This window comes from Delphinus delphis, chromosome 15 (genome assembly GCF_949987515.2).
Source record: "Delphinus delphis chromosome 15, mDelDel1.2, whole genome shotgun sequence".
In the NCBI taxonomy this organism is placed as follows: Eukaryota; Metazoa; Chordata; class Mammalia; order Artiodactyla; family Delphinidae; genus Delphinus; species Delphinus delphis.
Genome location: NC_082697.1, coordinates 29,341,944 through 29,357,908, shown reverse-complemented (window position 1 = coordinate 29,357,908; position 15,965 = coordinate 29,341,944). Strand labels below are relative to the sequence as shown.

At 43.9% G+C, this 15,965-nt stretch overlaps 1 protein-coding gene across 5 annotated transcripts in view; it reads left to right on the top strand.

Moving 5' to 3' along the window:
• Positions 1-213: 213 nt before the first annotated feature.
• Positions 214-15,965, top strand: part of LOC132437751 (RING finger protein 37) — a 32,895-nt gene continuing 17,143 nt past the window's right edge. For 3 of the 5 annotated variants that reach the window (XM_069541374.1, XM_060031130.2, XM_069541373.1), the window contains exons 1-2: positions 217-323; positions 1,848-1,955. Coding sequence is in view for 1 of the 5 variants with exons in the window: in XM_069541372.1 (XP_069397473.1) it covers positions 9,108-11,552 (2,445 nt within the window). In the remaining 4 variants the exon portion in view is untranslated. Of the gene's footprint in view, positions 324-1,847; positions 1,956-9,070; positions 12,419-15,965 lie in introns of those variants that run through there. The other 2 variants (XM_069541372.1, XM_060031128.1) reach the window with 2 other exon arrangements.

Here is a 15,965-nt window from a genome sequence, read left to right as displayed (position 1 = left end):
CATAAACCCTGTGTAGCGGTCTGAGATTCCAACCTGTATCTAGGCTATTCAGTGACTTTCAGAGCCGTCCATCCACAGCGCGGTTTTCCCTTCGCAGGTCCTGTCTCTGCAGCAACATCTTCCTGTGGAAAACGTCTTTGGAAAACGCTGACAGAGTCTTTTGAGCCTCGGCCGCACCCGTCACTCGCACAGCATACGGAAGTAACGGGCAGTTGGCCGGAAGTGGGGCTGTGCGGCCCGGGGGTAGCTGGAGGAGTCGCCGAGCCGCGGCCACTCGCGGGAGTGGCGACTGGTGTTGCGGCGCCCGTGCTCCACAGGCTCAGGTGAGTGACGGCGGCCAGAGAGGAGGCCGCGGCGGCGCTCTCTGCCGAGCTGGGCTGCGCTTCCCGGCGCGGGCTGCGGGCACCTGTCCAAGGCCCGGCTCTAGGGAGAACCTCGGCGACCCGGAGTTCTGTGGCCTTTGGCAGGCTGCTTACCTGAACCTTGAGTTTTCCTCTGTGAGACGGAGATGATAACAGTACTTGCTTCACAGGTCTTTTGTGAGAGCGTAGTGAGATATTCTGCCGCTTCTTTTATCACACTTCAATCTGCATGCGATTCACTGGAATCTGGAGGTTCGGATTCTGTAAGTCTGGGGTGGGGCCTGAGATTCAGCGTTTCTCACCAGTTTCCAGGTGAGGCTGATGCCGCTGCTCCGCAGGCCGCACTTTGAGCAGCAAGGCCTTGCGGCATTTTGCTCAGTACCTGGGAGAGGTTGAGTCTTCAGTAAATATCACTACGGTATATACCCTTTCCCCATTTTTTAACAGATAGTTTCTGGTTGCACAAGTCTAAGGGTGTTATTGATGTCCCCCTCCCTTTTTTCTCTCCAGGGAAAAGAAAAATAATTGCCATTTCTCTTTCCGTACAAATCATGACACAGCTCTTCTTTCCTGACTCAGGGAGCTTTGGGCCCTCTCCATACCAGTTACGTGCATGGGCCTCCTCGGGTGATGCTTCATTGCCCACTCACTGCAGACCCTTGGACGGTGCTTCATCCTGTGGAGCTGGAGCCAAGTGCTTTAGCACCAACATGGCTAATGTTTTGTGCTTTAGTCATTTGTTGCTGCTGGAACCTGAATTTATGTTTTCTGCACTTTGCTCACACTTTGTGAATAGTAAGAACGGTCACCTAGATTCTGTGACTCACTGCTCTGAATGGCCTTGGGCAAGCTCTGGGATGAATTTGCTTCTGCCTGGTAGACCAGAATGAAACCTAAAGACTCTGTGCTGCGTAAGACAGCTGAGAAAGTGAGGTTTTTGGCAGTTATGCACATCTAATTTGTCAGTATGATTTTCTTCCCCATTCATTGGTTTGTTTTTTCTGGTCCCCAACAAAGCCTTGTCATTCATCATGCAAATAAGTCAACTTTGATACCAAAGAATTCTGATGCTTCCCCTTCACTTGTCTGAGATACTATACTGTGCAGCCTTGCAAATCTAGGAAAACAGATAAAGCCAAATGTTCGGTTGTGCTAACAGTGATAGGTACTTGGACTGTTTATTTGGAAATTTTTTCACATGGTTGTGGGTGCAGGTAGTTTACATGTTGGGATTTTTGTCAATCTTCTCGTAGACTGCAGTGCCTAGAGGAAGTTCGTGTTTTGCTATTTTAATTCTCAGGGCTACTCAACATATTATTTGCTAAAACAAAAATGGAGTTTGAAGTATCCATTTATTTGTGGTAATTTTATCAGGATATAAGTGGGTTAAATTTTTCTAGCAAAAGAATCAAATCAGAATTAAGGGATGAGATCCGGTAACTGGTAAATTGAATATGCTGAGGGTGTCATATACTTAATCTACAGTTAGCATGGCTGCCTTCCTCCGCCTGGCTCCCCTCCTCTAACTTCTGGACTGTAGTTTAAAACGAAGCTATTCGGCCTTGCTCAGACCTGTACCTGGAAGGTGGAAAGGTAAGATTTCTCGCTCTTGTGAAATCACATCATTCAGGGTGGTTTGGGCAGTGCCTTTCAGAACAGCCATGGTTGGTCCAGTGGTCTCTGAGGCTCCACTCTGGTTCTTTAGGACCCCTAAAGAGGAGATGGGAAGGAGAGTATCCTTGGGGCACTTAACTAGGAAAGGGGTTTTGTGAAATGATGTCACATAAATTTGAACCTTTAGAGGAGACATCAGGAGTTATTGATTGGGCATCTCATAGTGTTCTCTTTCCAGCTTTCTTATGGATTGTCTGGGAGCCCTTACGTAAGGAGGAACTAACTCTCAGCTATATTTTTCTCTATCTGGGCAAAACATTCTGGCCTCCTCTCTTTTGTATTGCCTTTTCCCCCCACTCTTCTGCTTTATTGGTTCTGTATCTTCCTTGTGTTTCTTCCCTTTCCTTCTCCACAGTACTTAATACCCAGCTTCTGAAGTGGTTATATTTCAGATCTGTATACATAGGTATGGTGTCTATACAGTTGTGCTAAAAGTTACATGGTGAAAAAGTGAGTAGCTGCTGTTTGCCATTTGCAATTTCACTCTGCATGGCTCTAAGATTATTTATTTTGTCATCGTTCTGTTACTGGGCATCCACAGAGAAGTTCTACAGACAATAGGAAGTGCTTGTACTAGAAATAACTTTTCAGCATTTTCCTTGAGTATGTAGGTTTCTTTCTTTTTTTTAAAAAAAAAAATATTTATTTATTTATTTAATATTTTTTGGCTGTGTTGGGTCCTCGTTGCTGCACGCAGGCTCCCTCCAGTTGCAGCGAGCGAGGGCCGTTCCTCGTTGCAGTGCACGGGCCTCTCACGCAGTGGCTTCTCCTGTTGCGGAGCATGGGCTCCAGGCGCGCGGGCCTCAACAGTTGTGGCACACAGGCCCAGTAGTGTGGCTCGAGAGCTCCAGAGTGCAGGCTCAGCAGTTGTGGTGCACAGGCTCAGCCGCTCTGCGGCATGTGGGATCCTCCAGGACCAGGGCTTGAACCCATGTCCCCTGCATTGGCAGGCAGACTCCCAACCGCTGCACCACCAGGGAAGTCCCAAGGTTGCTTTCTCTATCCACTGATTGTCTTTTTTTTTTTAATATTCATTTTTATTTATTTATTTTGGCTGCACTGGGTCTTAGTTGCAGCATGTGGGATCTTCGTTGCGGCATGTGGGATCTAGTTCCCCGACCAGGGATGGAACGTGGGCCCCCTACATTGGCAGCGCGGAGTCTTACCCACTGGACCACCAGAGAAGTCCCTGATTGTCTTCTTGAAGAACACTTTAATTTCCTGTTAGAACATGCATTTTGTGAATTTAAGTTTTTAAATTAAAAATACATGGCTTGGGGCTTCCCTGGTGGCGCAGCGGTTAAGAATCCACCTGCTGATGCAGGGGACATGGGTTCGAGCCCTGGTCTGGGAAGATCCCAAATGCTGCGGAGCAACTAAGCCCATGTGCCACAACTATTGAGCCTGTGCTCTAGAGCCTGTGAGCCAGAACTACTGAGCCCATGCGCCACAACCACTGAAGCCCACGCGCCTAGAGCCCGTGCTGCGCAACAAGAGAAGCCACCGCAATGAGAGGCACGCACACCACAACAAAGAGTAGACCTCACTCGCCACAACTAAAAGAAAGTCCGTGTGCAGCAACGAGGATCCAATGCAGCCAAAAATAAATAAATAAATAAATTTATTAAGAAAAAAAATACATGGCTTATGTAGTTGAATTCCCTGGTGGCCCAGTGGTTAGGACTCTGCACTTTCACTGCTGAGGGCACAGGTTCAGTCCCTGGTCCAGGAACTAAGATTCCACAAGCCATGCAGCGCTGCCAAAAAAAAAAAAAAAAAAGGGCAAATAGTTTGACAGATCTTATAACACTAAAATTAATTTCCTTTCTTTTCTTCCTCTATTTTTGTTACCCAGAGTCACTTTTCAACTATTTGCCTGTTTCTTTTGGCATTCATTGGTGTATTTCTAAATAACATTTGTGTTTCTATTTCTTGATTTCTAGGATATATCTATGTCTATAAAATCTCTTGACTTCTTTGTTATGGACTTTGATGCTCTAGGTCTCTTGTATCACTACTCAGTTTTCTTCTACCCCACTTCCCCTCCCTTTAATGTCCCAACATAGGTTGCTCATAATTTTTGGTGAGGCAGATATTCAAGGTTTATATAAGTAAGATTATGTAAATATTGTTTACAGCTGAGTAAGGAGAGTAATATAACATTTTCTGTCTTGTACAACTTTTTTGTGTTGTTTGGAATTAATCATTTTTGTTGCTGTTATTGGCTTGGTTTTCCATCTACCTATTACTTGTTCATCCTCAGATTACCCATCAGAAATGTAAATCTTCTCTCCTATGTAATATCCATCTCCTCCAGCATAAACTAGTTGCTCTTTGTGTCTGCTCACAGCTGTAGTCCTGGGATCTTCATCATTATCCTGGGATTTCCCTTTACTTCCCTTCTATGTTGAACTTATGTATAAACTTCAATTATAGTTCTCTTTACCTTAATACTGGGGCATCTTGTTTTTGTTTTTGTTTTTTTTCTGCGGTATGCGGGCCTCTCACTGTTGTGGTCTCTCCCGTTGCGGAGCACAGGCTCCGGATGCGCAGGCTCAGCGGCCATTGCTCACGGGCCCAGCCGCTCCGCGGCATGTGGGATCTTCCCGGACCGGGGCACGAACCCGTGTCCCCTGCATCGGCAGGCGGACTCCCAACCACTGCGCCACCAGGAAAGCCCGATACTGGGGCATCTTGTAAACTCATTCCTTCATGTAGATTTTGGTCTTTGAGATTTTCTTTTTGTTCTTTTTATAAGTAGTATATACTAGTGATAGCTAGGATCTTACACTATTAGAGGTACGAGGGGCTTTTGGGCTCACCCAGTTCTAGTCCTCTAGCTTCCTGCCACCTGGAAACCGTATAGATTGTTTGGGGTCCCCTCCACACCCCTGTCTGGAATCTGACTCCCCTTCTTGTCTCTCCAATACACTAGCAATGTGGGTTTTGGAATCAGATAATCTTTGATGTGATGTCAAACCCCATTCTGTCCCTTGGCTGTGTAATCTTCAGCAGGTTTCTTAATCTTGTGAAGACTCTTTTTACTTATCAACAGTATGGAGATAATAAAACTTACCTTACAGAAAAGTTGTAAGGATTGGAACTGATGCAGATAAAGCAGCTCATTCAAGGCTTGCCACAGTGGAGACCCTGAGACAATTGTGGCTCTTGTTATTTCCATCTTGGGACGTAGCCTGTATTTTTTTTTTTGGCTGTGCCGCACAGCATGTGGAATCTTAGTTCCCAGACCAGGGATCGAACCCGCGCCCCCCTGCGTTGGACGCGTGAAGTCTTATCACTGGACCAGCAGGGAAGTCCCTTAGCCTGTATCAAAAAGAGCCACATCAGTTCGAAACACTGGATCTACACCAGTCAAATGATGTTCCACGTGGTTCTTTTGTTCATTTCAGGACCACATACAGTAATCTCATTAAGTACTCTTAGGTAGTATTAATTGCAGTAACTTAAATTATTTAATGTGCTTTTAAAATTATATTATTTATAAAAGTATTTGTTAAATTAATCCATGTACTCTTCTATTTAACAGTTTTAACCCCAATAAAAAGGAAAAAAAAGTGAATTTATCAAAGGTGTAGCAGAAAGTCTCCCAACAAAGAAGCTACATAGTTACTTTCCTTTTATAAAAGTTCATTTGGAAAAACCCGAATGAACTTTTTGGCCAACCCAGTGTATTTTAAGTGATGGCACTTGTTGTGTTCTGTTTGTTCCACTGACTATTTGTATGTACTTTTTCATGAGTGGATGCCTGACACACACTTATTGTGTAAATCACCCTCCTCGTTCTGGAGAGACATAATGGGTTTTCAGTTTTTTTGCTATTGTTAAAAAATTTTTTTTTTTTGCGGTACGCGGGCCTCTCACTGTTGTGGCCTCTCCCGCCGCGGAGCACAGGCTCCAGACGCGCAGGCCCAGCGGCCATGGCTCCCGGGCCCAGCCGCTCCACGGCATGTGGGATCCTCCCAGATCGGGGCACGAACCCGTGTCCCCTGCATCGGCAGGCGGACTCTCAACCACTGCGCCACCAGGGAATCCTCTTAAAAAAATTTTTTTTGTCTTTTTTTTTTTTTTTAAGTTATTTCTTCAGATCTAGTTCCCAAGATGAGAAGAAGGACTTTGAACAATTGCTTTAGTTGCACGTTGTGTTGAATTAAATTTAGATTCCAGGTTCCGAAACAGGTATTCTTTCTTTTTTTTTTTTTAATATTTATTTATTTGGCTGCGTCAGGTCTCAGTTGCAGCATGCAGGACCTTTGTTGTGGCATGTGGGCATTGCGGTGTGCAGGCTTCTCTCTAGTTGTGGCATGCAGGCTCCAGAGTGTGCGGGCTCAGTAGTTGCAGCATGCGGGCTTAGTTGCCCTGCGGCATGTGGGATCTTAGTTCCCCGACCAGGGATCGAACCCACATCCCCTCCATTGGAAGGCGGATTCTTAACCACTGGACCACCAGGGAAGTCCTCTGAAACAGGTATTCTTAAAAGCCCTGTCAGCTGAAGAGTTCCATTAATTGCTCTCTCCTTTGTTCCCACCATGCCTGTGCTGCAATATTAATTGAGATTCCTAGTGACTATTTTGAGGCATAAATCTTTAATTATCATCTAAGTGTTAAAGAAAAATTTATTTCAGTACTGTTTTTCTGATGTTTTCTAATTTTTAAAAAGTGGGCCATATGCATTCATAGGAGTAAGCTAATGGTCTATAGCAAACTTTTTCTGTAAAGGGCCAGATAGTAAATATTTTATGCTTTGCAGGCCATATATTCTCTGCCAAAATTACTCAACTCTGCTCTTGTAGTGAGAAAGCAGCCATAGACAATATTTAACAAATGGCCTGGCTATGTTCCGATAAAACTTTACTTAGAAAAACAGATGGAAGGGGACTTCCCTGGTGGCGCAGTGGTTAAGAATCTGCCCGCCAGTGCAGGGGACACAGGTTCGAGCCCTGGTCCGGGAAGATCCCACATGCCGCGGAGCAGCTAAGCCCGTGCGCCACAACTACTGAAGCCTGCACGCCTAGAGCCCGTGCTCTGCAACAAGAGAATCCACCACAATGAGAAGCCCACGCACTGCAACGAAGAGTAGCCCCCGCTCGCCACAACTAGAGAAAGCCCACGCGCAGCAACGAAGACCCAACGCAGCCAAAAATAAAAATAAATCTAAAAAAATTTAAAAAAAAACAAAACAGATGGAGGGCTGGATTTGGGCTCTGAGCCATAGTTTGCTAACACCTGATCTATAGCATCTGGACCCACAGATTGAAACATAGTGGGCAGAATGGTCCCCAGGCCACAGTAAGAAACCAAGTGTATAAAGATTTGGCATGAGAGAATTCCGTTCTGGTTCACAAAGAAATTAGAGCATACATTTCTGCCATCCAGAGAAGCCTGTGTAGCTGGGCTACCTGAAAAAAGCTACTGGCCTGCCCTGCAGTCCTCTATTTCTTATGCTGTGGGCTCTGGAAGGCAGGGACTGACGGGAGTTGCTTAGGCATTTCAGAAAGTCATTCTGGCACCCTCAGAACACTCATGGGATTTTCTGCAGCAAGAGCCCTGTCTGGTCCATATCTTGGCAGCTTAGGGCTCCCTGGGTTTTCTTTGTCGGGCCTTGGTATTTCTCAAGTGGAGGGAAAGACAATAAACATTGAAAGCAAGAGTACAGCAGAGTCATTTTCATAGCCTCTCATGGTTTCTACTATAGGAGAAAAATGGGACTTGGGCTGCTCACAGGCAGGATAATCAACACCTGACTCACTGGAAGCATTGCTAATCTGCCTCCTCCAGAGGAAAGCTGTGCTGTCCCCTTGTCAGCAGGGCAGTTGCATGAATTGGTGCTCCCTGAGCCCAGCTTTGAGATGCTCTTTGTGTCCCACCCATGAATTGACAGTGAGTAGGGCCTGGGCCTTCTGCCCTCCCCCACCAAAGTGGGTGAGTTTTTTATTTTTTATTGGAGTATCGTTGCTTTACAATGCTGTGTTTCTGTTGTACAGCAAAGTGAATCAGTTATACATATACATATATCCCCTCTTTTTTAGTTTTCCTTCCCATTTAGGTCACCACAGAGCACTGAGTAGAGTTCCCTGTGCTGTACAGTAGGTTCTCATTAGTTATCTATTTTATGCATAGTAGTCTATATATGTCAATCTCAATCCCAATTCATCCCACTCCCCACCCTTGGTATCCATACATTTGTTCTCTACGTCTGTGTCTCTATTTCTTCTTTGCAGATAAGTTCATCTGTACCATTTTTTCTAGATTCCACATATAAGCTATATTATATGATATTTGTTTTTCTCTTTCTGACTTAATTCACTCTGTATGACAGTCTCTAGGTCTATCCATGTCTGCAAATGGCACAATTTCATTCCTTGTGAGTGAGTTTTTGAGTTTACTTCCCAAGTACATGACTACTCTGTGTTAGTGATTTAGACTGGAGAGGTCTGGAAGGAGGATAGGCATCTTCTAAGAGGTACAGGAGCAGCATTAGAAAAACCAAATTCTGTGATCAAAAGGAGGAACAGGGAAGGTTGTTGTGGGTATAATTAATTAAACTTTACCCCAAATCCCACTTTTTACTTTAGCTGTTAGTATGGCAGCTTTTACCAACTTTCTTATTCTCCAAGTGTGCTCTTTATGTGTTGATATCAAAGAGGTGGAATACATTGCTCACTTTTGTTCCCAGCTTTCTTTTTGGAAATCTGCCTGCCTCCTTCCTGTTGGATGTTAGTGGAACAGCTGTTTCTAAGCATAAAGGAAGTCTGTCCAGAGGACAAAGGAAGTTCAGACTGAGGAGCAGTCCGAAGAACTGCCCAATAGTACCCTGGGTTTGGGGCTTTCCTGTGCCTTTACGCAAGATACATGGGGTTTATCCTTGATGTATGCTGTCTTGTGGTTTGGGCGTTCACCAGCATTGAATTTACTTGAGTGGACAGTGGTGTAGTTTTAATCCATTTTTTATAGTGTGTAAGTTTTGGTATTATGATAGGTGGAAGCCACTTACTCTTCATCTGCCCTTCTTTCAGTATCTGGCACCAATTCTGGCCCAGTCATTTGTGATCCATGGCTCTTGTGATATGCCGAAGATTTCCAGGCAGTTTCTGTGGAATGCCTTCTCCTCCAGCTCTAATCAAGAACCATGTAAACAAGAAATTGCTTGGTCAAACCAGTGAGGACTGTGTTCTGACTGGCAAAATGATCAGTTCTGACACCAGAATGGCAGCCACTCTCAAGCTGTTAAAACCTTTAAGATATCGAGCTTTTTGCAATCCTTTTACCTACATTGCAACCCAAAGTGTGGCATGTTGGAATATGAGAAGCTGCACATGGCGCAAAGGACAGGACTCTCCAGAAAACAGCCTCTGCCATCCTGCCAAAAAAGTTAACATTTGTAGCACCTCTGCTTCTGGGAGAATTCTGACAATTAGCAGTACCCTCCCCGGTTTGGAATTCAGCAGGGCTTCTGCCTCTAAGGCCAGCACGTTGAAGCCGGGCTCACCCAGGGCCATGAGAGTTGATGAAGAGGATGTAGAAACTTTTGATTCCTTTGAAGACCCTCGAGTTTTCCTACAGCTAAGACCAGAATACCAGCTTCACAGCTATAACAGGTCTGAGACTTGTCAGCCCCTGTCTGTTTCAGAAGGTGAACTAATTTTGCACAAAGTCACAGTTTATCAAGATAATCTCCAGCCTCAAATTATTGCTGACTATTTTTGTAAGCTGAGCTCTTTGCCTGCAGAGCAGCATCCTGTTTTGCTGTCCAGTGCCAGCTTTGCTCTGCTCTGCCAGCTGAGTGTGAAAAACATAAATCTCTTTGATGCCCCAGATCTGATCAGTATTTTGAAAGCCTTTGTCAGTTTAGGAATTCCTCATTCCCATTCAATGCTAGATGTGTTTGAAACCAAATTTTGCCATAAGGTATGGGAGGTGAGTCTGGATCAACTTCTCTTGGTGGCTGACCTCTGGCGGTACTTGGGCCGCAGAGTACCTCGGTTTTTAAAAATCTTTTTTAGTTATCTTAATTTGCACTGGAAAGAGCTATCCTTGTCCCAGCTGATTCACTTAATTTATATTATAGGTGAAAGTCGTCAGGCACCCCAGGACCTAATGAAAAAATTGGAATCATTAATCCTCAAGTATATAGATTTGATTAATTTAGAGGAGGTTGGTACAATCTGTTTGGGGTTTTTTAAATCTAGTAGTAGTCTCTCTGAATTTGTCATGCGGAAAATTGGAGACCTGGCTTGTGCTGACATGCAGCATCTGAGTAGTTATGCCTTAGTGAATATTCTTAAAATGTTCCGTTTCACTCATGTGGATCACGTAAATTTCATGAAGCAGTTTGGACAGATTGCTCCTCAGCGAATTCCTTCCCTGGGAGTTCAAGGTGTCATGCACCTGACTCTTGCCTGCTCGGCCTTACGCATCCTGGATGAAGGAGTAATGAATGCTGTAGCTGCTTCTTTGCCTCCTAGGGTAGCATACTGTCGAAGTAAAGATGTTGCCAAGATTCTGTGGTCATTTGGAACTCTGAATTATAAGCCACCCAATGCAGAAGAGTTTTATTCTAGCCTGATAAATGAGATTCACAGAAAGATGCCTGAGTTCAACCGATACCCAGAACACCTGCTCACCTGCCTGCTGGGCCTGGCATTTTCTGAGTACTTTCCAATAGAGCTCATAGATTTCGCTTTGAGTCCAGGGTTTGTCAGGTTAGCTCAAGAGAGAAGTAAGTTTGAGGTCACCAAGGAGCTTTATACTCTTGATGGTACAGTTGGCATTGAGTGTCCAGATTACAGAGGCAATCGTCTTAGTTCTCACCTTCAGCAAAAGGCATTGGAAATGCTGTGGAATTTAGCAAGGAAGGATATGAACTCAAAGCCTGAATTCCTAGAAGCTCTCTTTTTACTTGAGACCATGTTGGGTGGGCCCCAGTATGTCAAACACCATATGATTTTGCCTCATACCCGATCTTCTGATTTAGAGGTTCAGCTTGATGGTAACATGAAGCCATTACCTTTTAACAGAGAAGCCACACCAACTGAAGATGTAGCCAAATTAAGGCTTAAGCATGTGGGAATCAGCCTTACAGATGATTTGATGAATCAGCTACTAAAAGGGAAATCAGGAGGGCATTTGCAGGGGGAAACTGAGTCAGACAGTGGGCAGCAGCCCATGAAGTTAGAGGAGGAGGCGGCCATACCTATGGGGGGCTCCCTTTGCAATACGGCAGACAGATTGGAGGCCATGGAGATGGCTGGCCTGTGTCCCCCGGCCTGCAGGCAGGTCCCACAAGTGAAGCTGGCTATTCAGTTAACAAACAAGAACCAGTATTGCTATGGTTCCAGGGATCTGCTTGGACTACATAATATGAAGAGGCGGCAGCTGAATCAGCTTGGATACCATGTGGTGGAGTTATCTCACTGGGAATGGCTCCCACTACTGAAACGAACTCGCTTAGAAAAGCTGGCCTTTCTCCATGAGAAAGTGTTCACCTCTGCTCTCTGAAGGGCCTTCAGGGTCATTTCTAGTCATAAATGCTGTAGATGTGCACTGTGCCAGGTGTTGTGAAACAGTTATAAAAGCCAGAATGTAGATTTGGTAATAAAATCATCTGTTGAGGAGACTTGGTTGTGTTCTTGTCTGTGGCAGATAGAAGCTAGCATGCGTTAGTTACTGTGAATTAATTGTAACCTGGTTCAGTTGTATAAGTTTCTGTTAATTTGTGCAGGTAAATAATAAACATCTTAAAATGTCTTATGGTCAAGTAACTCCTATCTCATTTTCCTTTCAGTTTACCGGCCTCATCTCATGGTTATTTTGAACTTTTAGGACAGAAGTGTAGTCAGGCATTGTCTAAAGCTCATTTTAAATAAGTGATTTTCTTATACTTTGTTTTAAGTAGGAATCTTTTACAGCTTCACTTACATTTCACCATTTTTCCCCCATTCATGTTTTCTTCACACCCTCTGAAATTAAAGTCCTTTTCATTTTCGTTTAGATTTGATTGGTTGTCGTTAGTTGCTCGTTCTTCCTGTTTCAAAGAGCCATTTCAGAATTACCTTACCTTCCTCTTAGCTCTCTTGTCTGCATTTCTACTTCTCTTATATAATTCCTCCTCGCCCCACTCCCAAGGATATTTTCTCCTTAAAATTGGACCTAGAAGAGTAGAATTACATGAGTGCCTGTTGGGCCAGTGGTTCCCAAATCTGATGACCAGGCAGAATGTTTTTCATGGCAAGTAGCTCTGAAAAGAAGGAAATGTATTACTCCCATAATAGGTAGTCTAGGGGGCTTCAGGTTTGTATTAGAGCCACAAGCATAAGAAGATTATATATATGTAAGAAACTTGATACAGGTAACTTTTATAAACACTTGGGGTCTATGAGAATTTGTTTTAAAATGGACTCCTCCCACTATTATTTAGGTTTCCTCTCAAAAGTCATTTCCCCATCCATGCTAACTAAAATTACCCCATTGGCCTTTGATCATGCTCTATCACCTTCAGCTTCATTATCCTCATTGCATTCAGCAGTATCAGAAATTATTCTTTATTTACTTACTGGTTTCCCTGTTGGAAGGTAGCTCCTTGAGTTAACTTTGTCTAGAATTTATCTGCAGTGCCTAGAATGGGTCCTGGGACATAATAATGTTTAGTGAGTGTGGTCAGGGAATTTAGAGTGGTTAGGCATTGCTGGAGAGTTGGGGGTAGAAGGAAGGCAGAGGGTGGGGCTAGAAAGAGAGAATATCTGGGTCACAAGCCTTATGGCCTTGCTAAAGAGCCTAGGTTTACAGGGGCTAGAGTGCCTCTAAAGGGTCTAAGTCGGGGAGTAATTGGAGAGATTCATGTTTTAGAAACGTTAGGTAAAAAGCAGGATAGAACTAGATTGAGTGGTGGGGGTGTGTGAGATCAATCAGGGAGAATATTTCACAAATGTGTGCAAGAGCTCATGTGAGAGACAATGAAGGCCCAAATTATGGGAATGGAAAGTTTAAATTTCAGAGATGTTTGGAAGGGGAAAAAGATCAGTACTTGCTAATTGATCAGTTTGGGGAATGATGATTTTAGTGCCTAGATTGATAGCGAGTCAGCAACTAAAATTGAGACTAAAGCAGGAGATGTGTTTGGGTACAGAGTTAATGCTGAGTCTGCCCGGGTCATGCTGAGATGGGCCTCTAGGCAGAAGGGTCCAGGCTGGGGTCTCAAGTGGGCATGAGGTCAGATGGCAGAACCATGAGTGAAATTTCCTAGGACAGGTGGAAAGTAGGTTATTGCAGGTAGGGAGGGGAAAAGATGACCAAGAGTAGAATACCAGAATTTATAGGGAGGGCAAAGCAAAGGGATCCAGTGATAAAGGCAGGAAAGGAACAGATAATCAGACTTAGGAAAAAATAGGGGCATAGAAGTAAGTCTGGGCTCCCCAAGACCACTTTCACTAGAATGATTCACAAAACTAAGAAAAACTTAGAGTTATGGTTTATTATAGTGAAAGGATACAGATTAAAATCAGCAAAGGAAAAGGCACATAGTGTAGAGTCTAGGAGAGGCCAGTCACAAGCTTTCAGTTGTCCTTGTCCAGTGGAGACATACAGTCTGCTCTTAATTCATCCCAACAATGATGTTTGCCAATATGTACAGATATTGCCAGTCAGGGAAGCTCACCTGAGTCTTGGTGTGCAGGGTTGTTATTTGGGGTCAGTCGTGTAGACATGGAGTGAGTGCCCACATGGCTGACCTTAGTTACTCAGTCCCCAACCCCTCCAGAGGTCCAGCTTATACAGCATGACACAAGGCTCCCACCATAAATTACTTTGTTAATGTAAACTATCTGGTGTGGCCCGAGGTCCTAGATGTATATGAAACAGTCTTATCAGGCACAGTGTTCCAAAGGCTTAGAGATTATATCCCAGGACTTGGTGAAGTTTCTTTGGAATGTGCAAGACTTGAATACCCCAAACCTGCTGAGTTAACCTTTCACTGCACAGAAGCCAAGGGTAAAGAGTATTTCAAGAAGGAAGGGGTTTGTATAGTCAGTTGCTAGGGAGAGAGCAATTAAGGCAAGAACTGAAAAATCTTCAGTCAGTTTAGCAGCTTGTATATCACTGATGACCTTAACAATAGCAATTTGAATTGAATTGTCAGGACAAAAGCCAGACTGCACACCTGTTGAATGAGTGGAGTTAAGGAATGGATTGCAAATATTGAGGCAATTCCTTGGGAACCTTTGAAGGGACGGGGAAACTTGAGCAGGATTTAGAATGGGGCTAGGATTGCCAGATAAAATATAGTATGGTCAGTTAAATTTGAATTTCAGGTAAGTAGTGAATAATGTTTTGTAAAATACATGTAAAATTGGCTATTTTAAACAAAGTGTACAATTCAGTGATATTTAGTACATTGATAGTGTTGTGTAGCCAGTCATCACTATCTACCTGCAGAACAGTTTCTTCACCCCCAAAGGAAACTCCATACGCATTAAGCAGTCACCCCACATTTCCCCCTTCCTCAGACCCTGTCCACTAATCTGCTTTGTCTCTATGGATTTGCATATATGGATATTTCATATAAATGAAATTGTACAATATGCAGCTTTCTGTGTCTGACTTCTACTTAGCATAATATTTTCAAGGTTCATCCATGTTATAGCATTTACTAGTACTTCATTCTTTTTTATGGCCAAAAAATACTCCATTTCATATATATACAATATCTTATTTATCCACTCATCAGTTGATGGACATCGGGTTGTTTTCACATTTTAGCTATTATGAATAGTGCTGCTGTGGACACTCATATACAAATTTTTGTTTGAACACCTGTTTTCAGTACTTTTGGGTATATACCTAGGAGTGAAATTGCTGGGTCATGTATTAATTCTACGTTTAACTTATTGAGGAGCCACCATACTTCCGCAGTGGCTATACCATTTTACATTCCTACCAGAAAGTACTAGGGTTCCAATTTCTCCACATCTTTTGTTTTGTTTTGTTTTTGTTTTTTTGTTTTTGTGGTACGCGGGCCTCTCACTGTTGTGGCCTCTCCCGTTGCGGAGCACAGGCTCCAGATGCACAGGCTCAGCGGCCATGGCTCACGGGCCCAGCCACTCCGCGGCCTGTGGGATCTTCCCGGACCAGGACACGAACCCGCGTCCCCTGCATCGGCAGGCGGACTCTCAACCACCGCACCACCAGGGAAGCCCTCTCCACATCTTTGCTGTTTTAAAAAAAATAGCCATCCTAGTGGATGTGAAGTGATATCCCATTGTGGTTTTGATTTGCATTTCCCTAGTGACTGATGATGTTTAGTAGCTTTTCAATCTTAATATCAAGTATTCCAACCCATGAACACAGGATGTCTTTCCATTTACTTAGCTCTTTAATTTCTTTCCTTTTTTTTAAAAAAAAATTATTTATTTATTTATTTATTTAGGTTGCGTTGGGTCTTCGTTGCTGTGCACGGGCTTTCTCTCTAGTTGTGGCGAGTGGGGTTCTACATTGCGGTGCGCGGGCTTCTCATTGCGGTGGCTTCTCTTGTTGCAGAGCACGGGCTCTAGGCTCGCGGGCTTCAGTAGCTGTGCAACGCGGGCTCTAGAGTGCAGGCTCAGTAGTTGTGACGCATGGGCTTAGTTGCTCCACAGCATGTGGGATCTTCCCGGACCAGGGCTCGAACGCGTGTCCCCTGCATTGGCAGGTGGATTCTTAACCACTGCGCCACCAGGGAAGTCCAGTCTTTAATTTCTTTCAACAACATTTTGTAGTTTTCAGTGTGTAAGTTTTGCACCTTCTCAGTTAAATTTATTCCTAAGTATTTTATTCTTTTTGATGCTATTGTAGATGGAATTTTCTTAATTTCCTTTATGAATTGCTCATTGCTAGTGTATAGAAATACAACTGATTTACCCTGCACCTTTGCTCAATTCT